At 46.2% G+C, this 23277-nt stretch overlaps 1 protein-coding gene across 1 annotated transcript in view; it reads right to left on the bottom strand.

The window, feature by feature from the left end:
- Positions 1-23277, bottom strand: part of RXFP1 (relaxin family peptide receptor 1) — a 1268256-nt gene that overhangs the window by 890049 nt on the left and 354930 nt on the right. The window contains exon 2 of the mRNA XM_085641728.1: positions 15672-15821. Within this exon, the coding sequence (XP_085497854.1) occupies positions 15672-15821 (150 nt within the window). The remainder of the gene's footprint in view (positions 1-15671; positions 15822-23277) is intronic.

The following is a 23277-nucleotide window of genomic DNA, read 5'->3' as shown; positions in this document are numbered from 1 at the left end:
GATTCAAGCAAGCCTGGCTGAAGACGGCTGAAATGCCAGAAACCGGTCCTAGGAAGCTTGTTTCCGGTCCAGGGAAGGCATGGCTTGGCAGTTCTGGCTGGACTGTTCCCATGAGTCACAGGGTCAGACTGATTTGCATATGGCCATGTCTGAACTGGGGTGGCAGAGTACGCTAAAGAACAGTGATGGATCAAACCCAGATCTGTTGACTTGGTGTGAGTGTTTGATTGGTTCTGATGCTTCGTCCATCACCACCCCCTTTTGTACCGCTTTGTTCGCCATAAGTTGGCAGGGTATGCTCAGACGTGAGTCCCTTGCTCACTTTGCCACTGGATTCAAGCAAGCCTGGTTGAAGACGGCTGAAATGCCAGAAACCAGTCCTAGGAAGCTTGTTTCCGGTCCAGGGAAGGCATGGCTTGGCAGTTCTGGCTGGACTGTTCCCATGAGGCACAGGGTCAGACTGATTTGCATATGGCCATGTCTGAACTGGGGTGGCAGAGTGCGCTAAAGAACAGTGATGGATCAAACCCAGATCTGTTGACTGGGTGTGAGTGTTTGATTGGTTCTGATGCTTCGTCTATCACCACCCCCTTTTGTACCGCTTTGTTCGCCATAAGTTGGCAGGGTCTGCTCGGACGTGAGTCCCTTGCTCACTTTGCCACTGGATTCAAGCAAGCCTGGCTGAAGACAGCTGAAATGCCAGAAACCGGTCCTAGGAAGCTTGTTTCCGGTCCAGGGAAGGCATGGCTTGGCAGTTCTGGCTGGACTGTTCCCATGACGCACAGGGTCAGACTGATTTGCATATGGCCATGTCTGAACTGGGGTGGCAGAGTGCGCTAAAGAACAGTGATGGATCAAACCCAGATCTGTTGACTTGGTGTGAGTGTTTGATTGGTTCTGATGCTTCGTCCATCACCACCCCCTTTTGTACCGCTTTGTTCGCCATAAGTTGGCAGGGTATGCTCAGACGTGAGTCCCTTGCTCACTTTGCCACTGGATTCAAGCAAGCCTGGCTGAAGACGGCTGAAATGCCAGAAACCGGTCCTAGGAAGCTTGTTTCCGGTCCAGGGATGGAATGGCTTGGCAGTTCGGGCTGGACTGTTCCCATGAGGCACAGGGGCAGACTGATTTGCATATGGCCATGTCTGAACTGGGGTGGCAGAGTGCGCTAAAGAACAGTGATGGATCAAACCCAGATCTGTTGACTGGGTGTGAGTGTTTGATTGGTTCTGATGCTTCGTCCATCACCACCCCCTTTTGTACCGCTTTGTTCGCCATAAGTTGGCAGGGTATACTCAGACGTGAGTCCCTTGCTCACTTTGCCACTGGATTCAAGCAAGCCTGGCTGAAGACGGCTGAAATGCCAGAAACCGGTCCTAGGAAGCTTGTTTCCGGTCCAGGGAAGGCATGGCTTGGCAGTTCTGGCTGGACTGTTCCCATGAGGCACAGGGTCAGACTGATTTGCATATGGCCATGTCTGAACTGGGGTGGCAGAGTGCGCTAAAGAACAGTGATGGATCAAACCCAGATCTGTTGACTTGGTGTGAGTGTTTGATTGGTTCTGATGCTTCGCCCATCACCACCCCCTTTTGTACCGCTTTGTTCGCCATAAGTTGGCAGGGTATGCTTGGACGTGAGTCCCTTGCTCACTTTGCCACTGGATTCAAGCAAGCCTGGCTGAAGACGGCTGAAATGCCAGAAACCGGTCCTAGGAAGCTTGTTTCCGGTCCAGGGAAGGCATGGCTTGGCAGTTCTGGCTGGACTGTTCCCATGAGGCACAGTGTCAGACTGATTTGCATATGGCCATGTCTGAACTGGGGTGGCAGAGTGCGCTAAAGAACAGTGATGGATCAAACCCAGATCTGTTGACTGGGTGTGAGTGTTTGATTGGTTCTGATGCTTCGTCCATCACCACCCCCTTGGTACCGCTTTGTTCGCCATAAGTTGGCAGGGTATGCTCGGACGTGAGTCCCTTGCTCACTTTGCCACTGGATTCAAGCAAGCCTGTCTGAAGACGGCTGAAATGCCAGAAACCGGTCCTAGGAAGCTTGTTTCCGGTCCAGGGAAGGCATGGCTTGGCAGTCCGGGCTGCACTGTTCCCATGAGGCACAGGGTCAGACTGATTTGCATATGGCCATGTCTGAACTGGGGTGGCAGAGTGCGCTAAAGAACAGTGATGGATCAAACCCAGATCTGTTGACTGGGTGTGAGTGTTTGATTGGTTCTGATGCTTCGTCCATCACCACCCCCTTTTGTACCGCTTTGTTCGCCATAAGTTGGCAGGGTATGCTCAGACGTGAGTCCCTTGCTCACTTTGCCACTGGATTCAAGCAAGCCTGGCTGAAGACTGCTGAAATGCCAGAAACCGGTCCTAGGAAGCTTGTTTCCGGTCCAGGGAAGGCATGGCTTGGCAGTTCGGGCTGCACTGTTCCCATGAGGCACAGGGTCAGACTGATTTGCATATGGCCATGTCTGAACTGGGCTGGCAGAGAGCGCTAAAGAACAGTGATGGATCAAACCCAGATCTGTTGACTGGGTGTGAGTGTTTGATTGGTTCTGATGCTTCGTCCATCACCACCCCCTTTTGTACCGCTTTGTTCGCCATAAGTTGGCAGGGTATGCTCAGACGTGAGTCCCTTGCTCACTTTGCCACTGGATTCAAGCAAGCCTGGCTGAAGACGGCTGAAATGCCAGAACCCGGTCCTAGGAAGCTTGTTTCCGGTCCAGGGAAGGCATGGCTTGGCAGTTCGGGCTGGACTGTTCCCATGAGGCACAGGGTCAGACTGATTTGCATATGGCCATGTCTGAACTGGGGTGGCAGAGTGCGCTAAACAACAGTGATGGATCAAACCCAGATCTGTTGACTAGGTGTGAGTGTTTGATTGGTTCTGATGCTTCGTCCATCACCACCCCCTTGGTACTGCTTTGTTCGCCATAAGTTGGCAGGGTATGCTCGGACGTGAGTCCCTTGCTCACTTTGCCACTGGATTCAAGCAAGCCTGTCTGAAGACGGCTGAAATGCCAGAAACCGGTCCTAGGAAGCTTGTTTCCGGTCCAGGGAAAGCATGGCTTGGCAGTTCGGGCTGCACTGTTCCCATGAGGCACAGGGTCAGACTGATTTGCGTATGGCCATGTCTGAACTGGGGTGGCAGAGTGCGCTAAAGAACAGTGATGGATCAAACCCAGATCTGTTGAGTGGGTGTGAGTGTTTGATTGGTTCTGATGCTTCGTCCATCACCACCCCTTTTTGTACCGCTTTGTTCGCCATAAGTTGGCAGGGTATGCTCAAACGTGAGTCCCTTGCTCACTTTGCCACTGGATTCAAGCAAGCCTGGCTGAAGACGGCTGAAATGCCAGAAACCAGTCCTAGGAAGCTTGTTTCCGGTTCAGGGAAGGCATGGCTTGGCAGTTCGGGCTGGACTGTTCCCATGAGGCACAGGGTCAGACTGATTTGCATATGACCATGTCTGAACTGGGGTGGCAGAGTGCGCTAAAGAACAGTGATGGATCAAACCCAGATCTGTTGACTGGGTGTGAGTGTTTGATTGGTTCTGATGCTTCGTCCATCACCACCCCCTTTTGTACCGCTTTGTTCGCCATAAGTTGGCAGGGTATGCTCAGACGTAAGTCCCTTGCTCACTTTGCCACTGGATTCAAGCAAGCCTGGCTGAAGACGGCTGAAATGCCAGAAACCGGTCCTAGGAAGCTTGTTTCCGGTCCAGGGATGGAATGGCTTGGCAGTTCGGGCTGGACTGTTCCCATGAGGCACAGGGTCAGACTGATTTGCATATGGCCATGTCTGAACTGGGGTGGCAGAGTGCGCTAAAGAACAGTGATGGATCAAACCCAGATCTGTTGACTTGGTGTGAGTGTTTGATTGGTTCTGATGCTTCGTCCATCACCACCCCCTTTTGTACCGCTTTGTTCGCCATAAGTTGGCAGGGTATGCTCAGACGTGAGTCCCTTGCTCACTTTGCCACTGGATTCAAGCAAGCCTGGTTGAAGACGGCTGAAATGCCACAAACCAGTCCTAGGAAGCTTGTTTCCGGTCCAGGGAAGGCATGGCTTGGCAGTTCGGGCTGGACTGTTCCCATGAGGCACAGGGTCAGACTGATTTGCATATGGCCATGTCTGAACTGGGGTGGCAGAGTGCGCTAAAGAACAGTGATGGATCAAACCCAGATCTGTTGACTTGGTGTGAGTGTTTGATTGGTTCTGATGCTTCGTCCATCACCACCCCCTTTTGTACCGCTTTGTTCACCATAAGTTGGCAGGGTCTGCTCGGACGTGAGTCCCTTGCTCACTTTGCCACTGGATTCAAGCAAGCCTGGCTAAAGACGGCTGAAATGCCAGAAACCGGTCCTAGGAAGCTTGTTTCCGGTCCAGGGAAGGCATGGCTTGGCATTTCTGGCTGGACTGTTCCCATGACGCACAGGGTCAGACTGATTTGCATATGGCCATGTCTGAACTGGGGTGGCAGAGTGCGCTAAAGAACAGTGATGGATCAAACCCAGATCTGTTGACTTGGTGTGAGTGTTTGATTGGTTCTGATGCTTCGTCCATCACCACCCCCTTTTGTACCGCTTTGTTCGCCATAAGTTGGCAGGGTATGCTCAGACGTGAGTCCCTTGCTCACTTTGCCACTGGATTCAAGCAAGCCTGGCTGAAGACGGCTGAAATGCCAGAAACCGGTCCTAGGAAGCTTGTTTCCGGTCCAGGGAAGGCATGGCTTGGCAGTTCTGGCTGGACTGTTCCCATGAGGCACAGGGTCAGACTGATTTGCATATGGCCATGTCTGAACTGGGGTGGCAGAGTGCGCTAAAGAACAGTGATGGATCAAACCCAGATCTGTTGACTTGGTGTGAGTGTTTGATTGGTTCTGATGCTTCGTCCATCACCACCCCCTTTTGTACCGCTTTGTTCGCCATAAGTTGGCAGGGTATGCTCAGACGTGAGTCCCTTGCTCACTTTGCCACTGGATTCAAGCAAGCCTGGTTGAAGACGGCTGAAATGCCAGAAACCGGTCCTAGGAAGCTTGTTTCCGGTCCAGGGAAGGCTTGGCTTGGCAGTTCTGGCTGGACTGTTCCCATGAGGCACAGGGTCAGACTGATTTGCATATGGCCATGTCTGAACTGGGGTGGCAGAGTGCGCTAAAGAACAGTGATGGATCAAACCCAGATCTGTTGACTGGGTGTGAGTGTTTGATTGGTTTTGATGCTTCGTCCATCACCGCCCCCTTTTGTACCGCTTTGTTCGCCATAAGTTGGCAGGGTATGCTCAGACGTGAGTCCCTTGCTCACTTTGCCACTGGATTCAAGCAAGCCTGGCTGAAGACGGCTGAAATGCCAGAAACCGGTCCTAGGAAGCTTGTTTCCGGTCCAGGGAAGGCATGGCTTGGCAGTTCGGGCTGGACTGTTCCCATGAGGCACAGGGTCAGACTGATTTGCATATGGCCATGTCTAAACTGGGGTGGCAGAGTGCGCTAAAGAACAGTGATGGATCAAACCCAGATCTGTTGACTGGGTGTGAGTGTTTGATTGGTTCTGATGCTTCGTCCATCACCACCCCCTTTTGTACCGCTTTGTTCGCCATAAGTTGGCAGGGTATGCTCGGACGTGAGTCCCTTGCTCACTTTGCCACTGGATTCAAGCAAGCCTGGCTGAAGACGGCTGAAATGCCAGAAACCGGTCCTAGGAAGCTTGTTTCCGGTCCAGGGAAGGCATGGCTTGGCAGTTCTGGCTGGACTGTTCCCATGAGGCACAGGGGCAGACTGATTTGCATATGGCCATGTCTGAACTGGGGTGGCAGAGTGCGCTAAAGAACAGTGATGGATCAAACCCAGATCTGTTGAGTGGGTGTGAGTGTTTGATTGGTTCTGATGCTTCGTCCATCACCACCCCCTTTTGTACCGCTTTGTTCACCATAAGTTGGCAGGGTATGCTCAGACGTGAGTCCCTTGCTCACTTTACCACTGGATTCAAGCAAGCCTGGCTGAAGATGGCTGAAATGCCAGAAACCGGTCCTAGGAAGCTTGTTTCCGGTCCAGGGAAGGCATGGCTTGGCAGTTCGGGCTGGACTGTTCCCATGAGGCACAGGGTCAGACTGATTTGCATATGGCCATGTCTGAACTGGGGTGGCAGAGTGCGCTAAAGAACAGTGATGGATCAAACCCAGATCTGTTGACTGGGTGTGAGTGTTTGATTGGTTCTGATGCTTCGTCCATCACCACCCCCTTTTGTACCGCTTTGTTCGCCATAAGTTGGCAGGGTATGCTCAGACGTGAGTCCCTTGCTCACTTTGCCACTGGATTCAAGCAAGCCTGGCTGAAGACGGCTGAAATGCCAGAAACCGGTCCTAGAAAGCTTGTTTCCGGTCCAGGGAAGGCATGGCTTGGCAGTTTGGGCTGGACTGTTCTCATGAGGCACAGGGTCAGACTGATTTGCATATGGCCATGTCTGAACTGGGGTGTCAGAGTGCGCTAAAGAACAGTGATGGATTAAACCCAGATCTGTTGACTGGGTGTGAGTGTTTGATTGGTTCTGATGCTTCGTCCATCACCACCCCCTTTTGTACTATTCTATGTATGTCTGGCAGTTATCAGCCATTTAGCCTCCCCTTGCCACCCTCTCAACACTGCAGCCCTTGTGAAGTCCCTCTGTCCTGCCCTGTTCTATCCCTGGTGCCTCTTCTGTATGCCCCCTTCACACCTACAGCCATTTTATGTCTAATCACCCCATCAGCAGCCACTCTGTGCAATTCTTCCTTATCACTACGGCCCCCATGTTTGCCATCAGACCTCCCTGCATCCCTTCCATGTGCCTCTGAGCCTATGATTCTCCTCTGTTTTCTTTGTCCCCTGTAGCCGCTGTATGCTGCCTAGCCCCTGTAGTACCTAAATGCATCCCTCAACTCCTTGCAGCCCTTCTATGTGCTCCCCATTACCTTGCAGCTGCTGTTTCTGCTTACACCCTTTGGGGCTCCTAGGTGTGTCCCCATGCCCCTTGCAGACCTTGAGTGTTGCCCTGCCCTCTACTGGCCATCTGTGTAACCCCCATGTATTCTTCCATCTGTTAGAGTCCCTGTATGTCAAAGGGTAAGGAGGCTTAAAACTAATAAAAAAGAAGAGAAGATTAGCTGCTACCGTCTCCTTTACATCTTTCTACTATTAGGAACAGAGTGCAGGAGTTTATGGGAGGTGACACACTCATATATGGCTCACAGCAATTTGTGAGCCATGGAGGAGCAGATTAGCTGAAACCTGCTCCTGTGCCCTTTTCTCAAGTATGAACAGGCTACAAGGGCAGGTGCTAAGTTGACATCTGCGTCTGACATTTATTTTGTTTCTTAAAGCCCCCTTACTCTTGGGCATGGTGAGGAGGGGTCAAAAGAAAATATACTTCCCTTCACACAGTGTCAGGAAAAATGGGCAAATTCTTCCCTCTCACTCTTGGGCAAGGTGGGAGGAGGTTAGACGAATAGTCTCCCACACGTAGACAGTGATAGGATAAGAGAGCAAATGTTTTCTCTCAACTTGAACAAGAAGATGGGTTGGTTAAGCATAGTCCACTTCAGAATTGTCAAGGGTGGTGACAAATTCCCCCCTCATCCTTGATTAAGTTGACTGCGGTTTATGCTGCATTACCCCTACACTTCAGCAGTATTGGAAGAATGGGGACACATTCTCTCTCCTCCACCTTGGTCAAAGTGAGTGGGAAATTGTACATAAATAGAGACACCTGCCCCTTTGCAAGCTAGAGTTGTCCTCCTGCCCTTAATGAGAAACATGGAAAGAATTAATCCTTTCCTGTCCCACAGGTCAGACCCAGAGAGGGAGTAAATTAACTACCCTTACTTTTGGGCCAGACGAGGGAGTGCTATGATTAGTGTCCCTCATTCTGGCAAGGTCATGGTGTCAAGAGGAGAAAGGCTTGTTCCTTTCTGATCTCTCCCTGGTCTGTCAAGGTTGGGCCATAATAGCATATCCACCATCATACGTTAATAACATCACAAACCAACACATCACCATCACACATTCAACACAAGCAAAATCAAGCTTCCACACAACCACCATCATAGGCTCATCCACCAAAACCATAAAACAACATATGCCAATACACGCCCCATCATACTCCAACACATCCCCTCTCATATGCTAAGAAAATGTAGTCTTACATTACCACACATATTGTCATACATCAACACACCCACCATCATATGTTCATTCAGCCAACATCATACACCCACATATTCAATTTTGGATGCCACTACAAGCTACATCACAGGCCCACACACCCGCCATAATATGTCCATAGAACAACCATCAGAAGGCAACACGCAATCTACCATACATTCACACAACTAACGTTATACACTAACATAGCCATAATCTTATGCCAACACATGCACCATTAAATTGTAAAACACCCACCTTCATATCTCAACACACCTAATACCAAGCATACACACAACAAAAAACATACGCTAACACATCCATATTGTACATCTTCACAACCAACATCATTGACCAACACTTAAAGGAATAAATAATCTGAGCAGGGGAGAAGAATACTATGATGAAGAAAAACAATGACAACAAACCTAACCAGAAATCTTTCCCAAACTTTTACTCTTACACTATTCCAAACCAACCCCCACTAACATTTCCTATAAATCTAACACTAAAGCTCAATTTAGACATAACCTAGCATGGCTAACATTAACTATGACTTTAACCCAAAGAGAAAAACAGTAATCTAACCCTACTAATATCCAGCCTTGCCATAAAACATGCCCAAATCTTTCAAATATTCCTTTCTAACCCTCATACCATCTCTAACACAAACCTCAATCTTAAATACTAATATTTGACCTAATATAACCCTAAACTACATGAAATTATAATCCTTATCCTTTTTTTCTCAATCCAGCCTAAATTTACAATACTGAAATCATAAAATGAAGCATTTCTGTTTCCAATGAATAATAGATGTTCTTCATTATTACACATAAACTTCAGATCTCCATATACTGTAGATAAAGAGGTCTGAGAAAACAGTGTTTTTCCTCCAGTGAACCTGACGATTTAGGGAAATGGGACTTAGAGGAGGGAAGGTATTTTGAGATATTTACAAGGGGATGTGGAAATTAGAGGAAGGGCATGTAGAAGATTATTGATTCCCAATTTTTGTTGTCTGAGGTCATAAGAAAATCAGCTTGTTCTAGAGGGAAGAGATAAATGCTGCTTTTCAGTTGCAGGAAGATCTCTCAAGGAAGTTAAATCTTGAAGTGTCTTTGGAAGAAATAAATTAAATCTATGAGAGGAAATGCGGTTTATCATATGGTGCGGTTGGGCAACCTCACAATTTAAAAACCTCAAACCCTGTCTTGGGTTCTCTCATGCTCATTTGCAAAACCTTAGCTCAATTCTGGGTAGCTGTGGCTTCGAGCAGTCAGGCTTTATCAAAGGAACTAGTGCACAGCAATTAGAAATACCAAATGAATTGAATAAGAAACAAATGTGAGACAAAAGAAATCCAACATCAGTTTATAAAAATCGATCTCATTTGTATGAATTTTTAGACCCCAAAATAAACAAAATCCACCAGAGGGTTCCAGAGATTTCTAAACAAATTGTAAATCCCTGCTTTTCACTCAAAATGTAAACAGCTATTGTCACCTACAATGGTTAGCGGTTATTAGAGGGCAACCCTCTAGACACTTGTGCTCCACTTCATTCACCCTTGCAGCCCCCCTTGCATTTCAACGCAGCCACAGCTGTGGACACTCCTTCTTCTACATCACTGCCAAGACCTTGAACGACCTTCCCGTCCAGCTCTGTACAGCAACCTTGCTGGCAGACTTGAGAAAGAGATTCAATTGAGATACAGTGCCCAGATACCCCTAGAGGTGACAGCGTTGCACTTTACAAATGCTGTTTGATTGATTTGGAACAGTTCGAAAACATTTTAAAGAGTTGTGTTCAGGTGCTCCAGCCTGCTTTGGGAGACCAACTCTGGCAGGGAGCAAGTGAAGGGGGCCCTTAAGGCTTTGCATGACAGTTACCTTGCAGTCAAAGCAGTCTTCAGTCTGGTTTCAGCCTCTATGGGCCAACGTTCATTGACTTGGGACACAAAGGTCAGTTTCCCTGGAAGTTCAGATGAAGTCTAGCTATAAACAAGTTTCCACTGGTCTACTGGTTTCTGCTTACAAAGCTGCCCTTTTACTGCAGTTAGTGTCCATCTTGGAAAACCAAATTGCACAAGAGATGACTCTCTCGGGCCCAGCAGACTTGAGTGCAGTTTGTGAGTGTCAGGGTTCAGTCTCCCAGGCTGTGCTTCAGCAGGTAGCAGCGAACAAGCAGTTGTGGCTAACATCTCTGCCAAGGAGGCTTCTTCAGCTTTTATGGCTCTGGTGCTGGAACCGGAAATAAGCCACCTGACTCTTGGAGTTCAACTCTTTTGTCTGGGGCTCGGGCTGACTTTTTCTCGAGCCAGGCACCACAGGCACAGTCCTCTATTTGCTAACCCAGGAGCAGCAGGTGCAGTCTAGCCTTTTGCGCAGCCTCTATTTTGTCAGACCCAGGGAACAGCAGGGAAAAGAAAAACAGGGCAGTCATTCTTCAGTCCTCTCTCCAGTGCAGATGTGATCTGAAGTCTCAGTGCCAAAGGTGTCACTTTTATGCCCACAACTTTTTCTTGGGGATGCATTGACTACTAACCAACTGCCTACAAGGTCTCCTTCCGCTTGATGATTACTTGATGCAATGTGTGGCATTTAGTTTTCCAGAGTGTAACATTCTGACCACTTCCAAGATGCAGGACCACTCTCTTGGTGTGTGTAGCTTGGTAGACCGCCCTAGAGGTGTGGCTACTTGAGGGCTTCACGCCCACCAGAAAATCAGTTTCGCAACTGTTTTCTACTCTTTGTCCCCGACACCAATCTGTCTAGCAGCCCCTCTCATGTGTGTCCACCATTTGCCATTCAAAGGTAGCTTTCCCTATGAAGCTCGCCTTCTGGGCTTACACCCTATGTGGCTTTATGTCAGGGAAAGGTAAAAAGCTCTTCTCACAGTAGGCCTCTATTGCATCCTTTCTTGGAAGTCGTTCACACTTCTACCTAGGAAGGCAGAAGACTGTCTTGTGGCCAGCATCTCTGAAAGGCCTCTGGAAAATTTGGGCAACACAGTGACAGCTTTCTAAAGTTCTCTTTTACTCAAAGGTTACATTAAATTTGACTTTGGCATCTAGTCAGGTTTAATGTAATAACTATTTGGTACCTTGAAGTACCAACTTTATTAATACCATTTGGGAGTAAGCAAAGCTGAGTTGTCAACATGTAACCCTGTACTTGCCAATGGGGCTACTAGCCTTTCCATAGTAAAAATTATAATTAGGGTTTGTACTGTTTGGACAGATGAAAATAATGCCCTACTTTTTAATATACAGCACACTCCCTTAGGAATCGATAGCGCCTACCTTAAGGGATGACTTAAATATGTGAAAAAGAGAGGTTTGAGCTTTGTCATTAGCTTAAATGGCAAAGTCAAGTTAGCAGTTTCAAACTGCTTTGCCATTATGCGATGACAATCTGGGAGACACGCTCCACTTTGTCATACTAATAGTGGCACAGTAAGTGCTCCAGCCATTAGTGACAACTTAATTTACAAGCCCTGGGTACCCCTGGTACCATATACTAGGGACCCATGAGTATGTTAACTTATGCCAGTTGGGTATAGACCAATCAAAGAAGCACATTTAAGGGTAAAAAACATGCACGGAGGTCTCGTTAGCAGGCCTCCGTGCACTCTCAGATTTGAAAAACCAGCAGCATCAGTCCAAAACTCTGGGATTATCAAGCACAAAGAATTCTTTCCAAACACAAAGTGTCTTTGAAGACCAGTAATTTGATTTCTTTCTTTAAGGTGGTATAAGAAGGGCTTGTTATTAAGGAAGGTGGAACGGAGTTACAGATTTTTGGGGTGTTTCCTGAAAACAATTTGGTGTAGCATGCATGATTTGCTAAAGGTAGGAGTTTCTAGGTGGAGAGTTAGTGCTTCAAGTGGTCGTGAAACAAAAGAAATGACACATATTTGAGATACGTAGCTTGCTGAACCTCCATGTATGACCTTGGGTAAAAAGCATGTCAGCCTGGAAAAGTATCTGAGGCCAGATGTATGAAAGGAATTTGCGATTTCAAACCCTGCGATTCACAAAATCACTGGGTTTCTGACCTCAAAACTAAGTTTTTAGTGAAAATAGTGTCTAAAAGCACTAAGCGCCACTAGCTGTCTTCTAGTTGCGTTTGACCTGTTGTTGTTGATACGAATAGCAAGTTTCACCAGAACTTCACATTGGCAGTCATCACAGGCAGAAGAATCGTGGCACAAACGGGTCCGCTCGCTGTCAGAAGGAACCCAAACCTCAGGACTTTTACATTTTTACATACAAAGCGACTTTAAGAGTTTTTCACTGAAAGGACATGTAAAACGTAAGTGCACATATCCTACTTTTTTAAATACAATGCACCCTGCCCTGTGATCCTTTAGGGCCTACCATAAGGGGGGACTTATAAGTATTTACAATTAAGGTTTAGGCTTGGAAAAGGTTTATATTGCCAGGTCGAAATGGCAGTTTAATACTGCACTACAGGCTGCAGTAATAGACCTGAGACAGGTTTTAAAAGGTTACCTTAAGTGGGTGACACAATGAATGCTACAGCCCCACTAATAGCATTTAATGTACACCCAGGTTACATTTAATACCATTTACTTGTGACTTACAAGTGTGTTATCACCCTCAGAGGTTTAGGTAGGCTGTGGTCCAGAGACCCACAGCTTTCTCCTCCCTGATTGTTTCCTAAATGGAAAACTTTTTTTTTATATAGCAGCACTAGTTTCTTCAAGGAGCTTGAGCTGCTCTATAAAAGAACCATTTGGGAATGCAAACAAAAGGATGGTGGTCTAATTTTTGTTCCAGGCCACCCTCCCTGTGCTTGTAGCCAATCACATGGGGGTTACAAACTGTGATCTGCCTAATTAATATTCATTATCTAGGTCGCTTAACTAGTGATTTTGCAATGTGACCTATTAATACATAGGTCGCTTTGCTAAATCAGAGTTTGTTTTCAAAAAATCGGTGAACAATCTGAGACAATTTTTGTGAACGGACTCTTAGTAGATCTAGTACCCTGGCCTCTCTAGGTAGGTATTTCAGAGCGAGCAGTGTTGTGCTCTGTTCTTTTTGTGGCTGACACTAATTGTGCTGCAGCATTTAAGCCTTCCCTTAGTAGGGGTCATATGGCTTATGCGAATGTTAGTCAGTAGGGAGTTTCCTTAGTCTATATTTCCTTTTTTATTTTTAATGGATAAAGTGCATGTTATTAGTGAAGTGGACTAGAAGGTCAACGTATTTTACCAAACCCACTGCGTTGCTGACTACATCTTACTTTTTCTCCCACACATCTGACAATCACTGAAATGTTTTGCAATACATAACTGTTATTGTAACTAAAGTAGTAGAAGACAATGCATTAATTCATGAAAATGTCCAATTGTTATATCAAATAATTCACAATTCAAGCAAAAGCTATTTATATCCCTCTTCACATATCATACATGTCCTCATTTGTTTTGGTCAAAGTTCAATGGCCCAGAGAGGTCAAACATGGGTCTTATGCAGCTTTAGAAAATAATTACAGAAAGTAAGGAGCATTGACTTATCCAACTTATCAGTGAATACATATTGTGAGGAAATCTTGCCTGCAGCCTCATTAGATGAACTATCCCTGATTAATTACATCCAACACCCCTCAAGAACAGATATTAATTTGTACTGGTGGTCTCCACCAGCATTTATTTTGGTCCGCCAGGACTCCAAGCCCTAGGCTGTTCCACGAACAGGTCACATCTCCCACTAACATTAAGTTCTGTTTAGGGTTTGGGCAAACACTTCAATCAGGGTGCAAGTTGAGAGTACCCAAGGGTATATGCATTACTCCCACTCTTTTCATAGGGTGGAAACCGTCTACCCTGCCAAGAGGTTGGGCCCCACAAAAATATGCTAAGCTTGTCACGGTGTAATTTCCAGATAACGGGACACATTCAGCAATGCCTGCACATTGTCTACTTTAGTTCCGAGGGGGCTTATAAGATTCCAGCTGGCCCAAAGTTAAGGGAGCCATCAGGCCTCAATTTGTTGGAATATCCTGGCTGGGAGCTACAGGGAGCCTCACACCTAAATGTAATGGAAGGAAAACAAAGGCACATAGCTTATCACCTAAAAGGTACTTAAGAGAGGCATGGTTTTTGATTGTGTTCATTCCCTTCACATTAGAGATATGCATGCACAGTAGAAATGTCAGATGTGTTGGTCTGTCCCAGTATTTACACAAATAACAATTTAAATACCACTATTTTGTTTTATTTCTTTTATAGTGCTACTCATCTCAATGCAGGTTGTCAGAGGGCTTTACATCACATGTACACATTGACAACAAATCATATGTGTGTGAATCAATGTGTAGGATTTATAATCTAAGACAGTGAAGGTTACAAGGTGTAAGCCACATGCTCTTCATAGTTCACTGTGCTACATTAGGATTACAAATTATGAGCTTCAAGTAACAAAAAGATTTCTTTGTTAAAAGCAGTACTATTTATATGGTAAATATCTGTCATCTGTGTGTTACATAACATGCTTTGCAGGGGACATATTAACCCCCTATGCTACTATGATTCAAAACTGGAACTAAACAAAACACAGATCTCTCCAGCAAATACATTAACATCCAGAGTTATTATAAAATTATTATTATTCCCTGAGATTTAGTTGGCACACGGAAATCTCTGCAGCAATTGTCTTAACCGCATAAAATAGTTTAAAATGCAGACTTTGAAACCAACTAAGCAGAACAGATTTACTGCCTCTTTCTCCTTGTTTCGAATTTCTTTGAGGCAGGGTTTTAAAAAATAAATATATACATTGAAGCCCAGATTTGGCATTGGGGTTGCATCACAAGCCCACCGCAAAATCTCATTTGTTAAATATTATAATGCGTTCAAATGTACTCATGATAGATATGCTATACATAAGTGTGAGGTCTTAAGATATGATATTACCTCTTGTGATGTCACTTCCTGCATGGTCATGGGTTGTGATTCCACATGCCGTCATGCGCTGTGATGTCGCACACTGTGATGTCACACGCCATGTTGTGATGTCACACGCCATGATGTCAGTTGCATACTGCCTAACTTGGTAGTCCCCCCACCCCACTTATTTTTTAAGGACTTGTGTCATGACTTCAATGCGGTAAACCTTTTCCTCTGCCACTTTTTGATTGTGCCTTAAAGTTCTGCCCAATTTTTTCTCATGGTCAAATATCTGCCACCCCTCCCCAACACATCCAAATAGAGATTGGCGCCATTTGATATAAATCCCAACTTTTCTTTTGAAGCATTGCTGCTCTTTCACCCTCTCCCATCCAGTGCTATTAGACTCCTTCCGAAACTGATCCAAAGCCTTCAGTTGATAGAAGTGCCTTACTTGCAAACAGGTAAGAGACCGTTACCTGCACCCTACACAGAACCATATGGTGTTGCTCATAAAGTCCACTTGCGGGTTACTTTCAATGTCTCAGCAGTCTTGGAAAATGTGTTTTGGGCTCTGACCTACCGCAGTTGTCTTCGTCTGCTTGATTCCCACAGTCATCGACACCGTTGCAATGCAGGAGTTGAGGCAAGCATTTTGTGACATTGCCGCATGGGAAATATCCAAGGGGGCACGTGCCATCAGTAGCGTCGACTTCGGAAGCATCGCAGTAGTCTGTTGAAACAACAGAGGAGATTTATATAGTAATGTTTTCTATCACAGTGTCTTACATAAAGAAAGAGATAAGATGAACAAGCATTTGTAATGCAATAGGTCTCGCATTTTTTTAGAGTTAGAGCTATTGATGTTGTAATGGAAATGTTTTTTACTTATGTGAGAGAGAGCACGCGAGTGCGAAAGTGATAGAAAGTAAGAGAGTGATGGTATGTAGAGACAGTTATTTGCATATAAAATGAGAGGTAGAGTAAAGAGAGAAAATGGGATAGAGAGTGAAAGAGAGTTACAGAACAATAGAGTTAGACAGAGAGAGACAGAGAGAATCTCAAAATTCCTTGTCATCATTAATTGGAAAAGGAGTTGAAGAAACCGGAACAGATAAAGGTATTGCAGGAGCACATTTGTCTTAATTATGTTAATGCTAGCAAAACAAGAAACTGAAGGGTCTATGGTGTCTTGCTAGATCTACTAGGAGTTCAAATTTCACTGCTGCATACCATCCATCCACTGAGCTAACAATATCTTCAACCGCACGGGCAAAATTGAACTACAAGGTGAGCAGGACATCCATGAAACCAGAGCATTCTAATGCAAACAAACCCATTGCACCCTGTGCTAAGATGAACCCCAGAATGATGCGGTCAGTGGTAGAATCAGGGCACACTGTTGAAAACATGACACTACGGTCAGTAAACCCTGAAGACTGACGCATCATGTGCAGTCAAAGACAACACCTAATGTTAATGTAAACCAGGTGGGGTGAAAGTCAATGTTACGGAGGGTGTCATTTGAAACGAACAGCTCGGGGTCTTAAAAGTCATATTGACGTGCAGTTTTTCTCAAACACGCAAAACCAGCCTTGCCACTGGTTGCTGATGAACCTAAAAAGGTGATTAAATCTGTTCCCACACAGAGCAAAGGTACAACGTTTAATCGATACACAGTGTGGGCATATGATTGCACAATTAGGTGCCTGCTTGAACAGTGTGAAGTTTAAACACTCTACTGTATACACCAGAAAGCCTCATCTGACCACGAGGGAAAATAACAAAAACATTCTATTTCACGGCAGTACCCATACAAATTCTATTGGGCTGTGGATGGCCTCTTAGAGTTTTTTTTATTCTTTTTAAGTTACCACCATTTGCAGCATATTATAAATTGAGGGTGAGCAGTAGAACGAACATGAACTTCTGGACAGCAAAGATAAGGCAGAAATGTGGATGCACTCCTGAGAGATGGTGTGTTCTAAAGTGTAACCTGGGAGCCTCGTCAGACGATAGGAAAGAGCTATGGGAGGATCTTGGTCCTGTTCTGCCATATGTGGAGGAGACTCGTGTAAAATGAAGGACTGTGCAGGGTACAATGATCTCCATAGCAACACCTGAATGGACAATGCACCAAGCACATCTCCACCTCACCCGTGACTTATACAATCACTGCGCTTTTACACACTCGGGTTCCACAACCCAACCCTGTCATGGTAACTTCCCCTGTAAACACAACCACCTCTGCATCAGCCAAGAAGTATTGGGCCTACAATCCTCCCTCTCCTTCTCAGAGCCGTCAAAGCAACCATGAAAAGATGTTCCCTCCATAGTTTGACCTACAGCTGACTTCAGATTCTACTGATTCCACTATCTTTTTGTTTCAAACCTTTGTTTTGCCAAAATATTCTAGAATGCCAAATGAAGCGATTTGACATGTGTTGCTATGACTTAAGTGTGGCCTCTTATTTAACTAAAGCAATGTATACAAAACAAAAAAGGCAATCACCAATAATCAATGTCTGCGGTGAAAAGGTTTGACCGGAATTTCTTTACTGTTACAAATTACATTGCTGATCATTTCCTTTTTTTTTTTTCAAAACAACTTTGAAACGGTTTGAGATTACACTCCTTCAAGCATTACTACTCATTAAGCATGCAGACTACTCACAACGAGGAGTCCAAAATAAAGCAAAATGGGTCTTGGCAGCCAATAACACATTCTCAAATATGTTCAACAACATCCACAATGGTATTGTTCTGAGATTTTGCTTGCAATCACTGTCGCTAAAAAGTGGGGGTAGGGAGAATTCCAGTGGACTTCAATGCTACGTTAAGCATGTTTTGCACATGCTTAACAAAAAGGTAATAAAATGAAAATGAAAATAGGTGACCCCATATGGAGAAACTTGCTTTGCTACAATTTCTCCTTTTGGCTTGTTTCGAAGGTCACACCTTGATAACCAGCGGTGCATGCTGTACCATCACTAGTAAGATGTATTTTCAGCTGCACATTCCGATTGCTTCAAAACCCATGTATTTCTTTCCATACTACACACAAAGCAGAGTGCGCCAACACTATCCAAACACATCAATGCAATGTTTCAATTCTGTTTCGCTCTCATGACTGATCAAATTTGATGCCGTTTTACTTTCCTTACTCAGTCCTAAGCAAAAACAGAGGGTCCGGAAAAAGTGAAGCAAAAGTTTCCATCAATCATATGTGTAATTCACGATGCACATTCATGAATATTTACTGCACTGCCACTACCCTCAATATTTCAAAGGAATAACTGGTAGAAATTGGGATGCGTACTGCAAAGACAAAACCTGGGTAGGTTTTACAAACGTGATTCTATATCAGTCCACGGAGACTCAGATTATGCTTCTCTTTACTGTACTGGCAAAACAGCAGCCAATGAACAACTTTAAACTGAGCATACCCCGGAAGTACAACCCCCTCCATAGTATGCACCAATCATTGTCCGTCCATATTGTATATATAGTCCATCATGCAGAAACCACTTCCTCTTTCTTTGCTGCTGCAGCAGCGAGTTAAGTGATTTGCATGTTTCATTTCTGATTGATGTATTTACGAGCGCTTGGAAGGTTAATTGAGCTTTTTACCTTGTCCGCGGGCTGTGTTCATGCTTTGGGCTGAATTACGGTGATCGGAGCGCATCAGCGCTCGATGTGGCATTTTTCATGTGAGGTGGAGCGGGAGCGAGGCAGACGCGCGATGCGCGCTTGAGGGGCAGCCAGTCCTCTTTTCATTGCCATGACGCTCGTGCATGCGCGAGAAGCCGGATCAGAGATTTCAGTCCCGATCGGCTTCTCACACATCAGCGAGCGCAGCTGCTCAACCCTCAGCCTCTTGAACGACCGACGGGGCGCATAAATGTTGTAAAGGCTCTGCCTTATGGGAAGTAAAGGGTGGCTCCCTCCACAGCGATTTGAAAGACCTTTTGGCAGTTTTTTGTAATTATACTAGACTTAGGGACAGTGCGTGGTACTTTCACTTTCAGGGACAGTGTAGTTAGGGCCTTGGCTTGCAAGTTTCTTTCTGTCTTCCTGCCAGTGATCACCCTTGGGTTCTTCCCCCCACCCTTGAAGCTCCTCCACACCTCCTGTTCTACGATGGCGTATTACGCCGAGGAGGCTGACCAGTTGGCTGAATATTATGATTATGGTGGTTATGAAAAGGTGCCCCAGGAGCACCAGTTGGAAGAGCAGTTGGTCGAAGCCATGGATACCCACGTCCAGGGATCTGTGAACAGGGCGTTAATTAAGGCTTTACAGCCGTATGCCGAACCCTTGAAGAATTATGGGAAGCGCCAGATGCAGGCTGCTTTAGGCACCACATCTCGACCCTCCTCTGCGAGGAGCCTTGCACATGTGGCGTCTTCGGTCCTTGATCATGGTTCCTACGGCGAACCCTTTCCGGACAAATATTCCACACTGTTGGCAGGGGACACGGATGAGTCATCTCCGCCTGCCACAGATACCTATGACACTGATAAAGACACGATAGCACCGCCTAAACCGGCGAAAAAGAAACGCAAAACTCACCACGTCAGTGCACCTCCACCTAGCAAAAACCTCCTTTTTGACCCGCAAAACATCATCCGCCCGCATTCCACAGACTGGGTATCTTGTATGGAAGTAGCACATCATGTCCAGGAGAACCTTCACCAAGGGTTTGAGAACACCGTGCGTGCCACTTTACACTCAGAATGTACTAGACCAGCTTTGTTGGGTAAAGTGGATGACACTCCTGAGTTGGACCCTAACATGGCCTCTTTTCTAAAGAAATTTTCTAAGGATCCAAAGAAGGGTTTGGATAGAGCCTGGAGAGGGTGCTAGGATAAACTATTAGATATGTCTGGCCCGATTACTAAGATCCTGGATGCTGCAGTGAACGCCAAGGATACTAACACACCGCTAGATGTGACGGAAATTTTGGAATGGGCACAGAGGGCCCTGTGTTTTTTGGGCAATGCCAATTGCGCAATCTCAACAGAGCGCATGTGGTCATTTTTAATGCGCATAGACCCCCAATTGGCAGACATGGCCTCAACGGAAGCTGGCATTTTGGCCAATGGTCTTTTGTTCGGCGACAAAGTTTGTGAAGGAACTGGGTAAATACGTCGCCACTTTCTCTGTATTGGATAAAGGCCAGGCCAATATTAAGAAGGTTTTCAATGCTGGCCTTTTTACCAGGACCGGTCGCTACAGACGTCGAGTGCCCGGTCGTGGATCCAATCAGGCCTCCAGAGGTTCCGAGCAGAGAGGCAGAGGAGGAGCCCAAAGGTCCACTTTTTATCCCACCAGAAATCGTGGGGGTCGCGGCAGATTCCAGAAAGGAGGCTACTGAGGACAGTGTAGCAACAGAGACTCCTCCTATTCAGGTAATTCTGCCTCAGTGTGGGAATGTCAAGGTGGGGGGTCGGATTGCTTTGTTCCTCAACAAATGGAAAACCCTAACATACGACTCTTGGGTACTGCAGACAGTACTCGGTTTTCAGATAGATTTTTATGCCACACCTCGACAAACACACAGACCACTACCGCTACATTTTTCCCAAGTAGAGAGGTCTTTTATAGACAGCAAAGTGGCATCTTTGATGCAGAAAGGGGCAATTGTGCAAACCACACCTCTCCCTCACAGTTTCACCAGCACAGTGTGTCTTGTCCCGAGGAAAGATCAGGGCTTCCGCCTGGTATTAAATCTCAAAGAGTTCAATTTGTGGGTAGTGTATCGCCACTTCAAGATGGAGGGCATACACTTACTCCGAGACTTGCTTTTGGAAGGGGATTGGATGGTAAGGCTAGACCTCAAAGACGCTTACTTAGCGGTCCCTATATTTCCTCCCCACAGGCGATTTCTTCAGTTCCAATGGGGAAACGTCTGGTACGAATTCTCCGCTCTGCCATTCGGACTGTCGTCCGTCCCTTGGTGTTTCACCAAACTCCTAAAACCGGCGATTCAATTCTTGAGGGAGCAGGGGGGTGAGGATTATCATCTACTTAGACGATATCCTGATTATGGCTCAGAGTGTGAGTACAGTTTTTCAACATCTGGCATCGACGACACAACTCCTACAGGAGTTGGGGTTTGTCATCAACTCCGAAAAATCTATCATGATTCCTGCTCAATCGATGGAGTTTTTGGGGTTCCAAGTGAACCCGGTGATGGCACAACTTTTACTTCCAATGAAGAAACGGGTTGCCATCAAGAAGGAATTGAGGAGAGCGCTGTCCTCTCAGACCATATCATATGGACTTTAGCCAGGTTGGTGGGCCTGTTAGCCTCTTCGATCCAGGCCATTTTCCCAGGTCCCCTTCATTACAGGGCAATCCAATGATTAAAGATCTTACACTTACGCAAGGGTCTGAGTTACACGGAACAGATTCTGTTGAGCCACGAGGCCAGGACGGAAATCTCTTGGTGGTTGGAGCACATGGATGCTTGGAATGGCAAGCCATTTTTGCCTCAGTCCCAGAAGTGGTGATAGAATTGGATGCCAGCAGATGGGGTTGGGGAGCCCGGTGTGGTTCAGTGGAAACGGGGGGGCAGATGGTCTCCGGAAGAGCTTCGTCTCCACATAAATTGTCTGGAGCTGCTGGTGGGCTCTTTTGCGATCAGGACTCTGTCCCCAAAGAAAGCGAGTTGTTGCATTCTCCTGAGAATGGACAATTTCTTGGCTGTACGGTATATCAATCGACTGGGGGGCACCAGGTCGTGACTACTAGTGGAAATAGCCAAGGATTTTTGGCATTACTGTCTCCTCCACCACATTTCAGTGACAGCGGAGTATATTCCGGGCAGCTCCAATGTGGTGGCGGATTGGAATTCTCGTTTTCTTCGAGATTCCAGCGACTGGCGTCTTCATCCCAGGATTTTGCGACAACTCGACAACAAGTGGGGTCCTTGTGTGATAAACCTCTTCGCGTTCAGGCTCAATACACAACTACCTCTGTTCTACAGTTGGAGCCCAGATCCTCTGGCGAGCAACTCGGACGCATTCCTTCATTCATGGACGACGGGCATGCTGTATGCATTTTCTTCGTTCGCCATGATTCCTAGAGTGTTAGCGCAGATCCGCAGACAGAGAGCGGAGGTGATGTTGATATCCCCGTGTTGGAGAGCACAAGCATGGTTCCCAACTGCCTTGACTCTTTCTTGTGCGTCTCCAATACGTCTGCGATCGTTTCCGGGAATCTTGGCGGACCCTCTGGGTCAACCACATCCTCTGGTTCTTCAAGACCAATTGCCGCTCATGGGGTGGAAACTTTCCGGGGACGTTGGCAAGTGCCGGGAGTTTCGGAGAACACATTGTTTTTCTTATCCCAATCATGGGCCCCAGCTACGCACAAGCGATATGAATCACCTTGGCATAAGTGGGTTAGTTGGTGTACTGAACGACAAGGGGATCCCATGGGATCCGGAATCCATATGATCGCTAACTTCCTGTCGGAGATGGTAAGTACAGGGTTAGCCTATAGGACGGTGAACAATTTTAGATCGGCTATCTCAGCGGGTCATCCTCACGTGGATGGTAAGCCAGTGGGGGTACATCCTTTGGTCTGTAAAGTGGTGAGAGGTATCAGGTTGGTAAATCCTCCAAAACCAAGGTATTCACAATTGTGGGATGTGGCCAACTAATGAAGGTCTATCCCGTAAGCAAATATCAGCTAAACTGACTTTATTGTTATGTTTGATTTCATGTAGACGTGTGTCTGATGTACGGGCTCTGAACTTAGCGGGGAGAGTATTCACTCCTTCAGGGGTTTCTTTCACAATCTCGAGACGAACTAAAACCAATTCTAGATGTATTTCCTACCCTGCTTTTCCGCATCATAGTAAATTGTGTGTTGTTCAATGTTTAAAATGTTATGAGGATTGTACACATGAGTTTAGAAATGATGTCGCAGGACAATTGTTAATATCTTTACAGAGACCTTTCCGACCAGTCACTACCGCAACTTTAGCCAGGTGGGTTACTTGGTTGTTGAATTTGGCAGGCATAGATACTGCGGCCTTTGGCGCTCACTCAGTGAGAGGAGCTATGGCTTCCAAAGCTTTTGCTACAGGTTCTCGTCTGGAGGACATTATGGCTGCGGCGGATTGGTCTTCTAATAATAATTTTAAAACGTTTTATCATAAGCCTATTGTTGATGTTGCT

The sequence above is a fragment of the Triturus cristatus genome, chromosome 2_2 (genome assembly GCF_964204655.1).
Source record: "Triturus cristatus chromosome 2_2, aTriCri1.1, whole genome shotgun sequence".
In the NCBI taxonomy this organism is placed as follows: Eukaryota; Metazoa; Chordata; class Amphibia; order Caudata; family Salamandridae; genus Triturus; species Triturus cristatus.
This window is presented reverse-complemented; position numbering and strand designations above follow the sequence as displayed.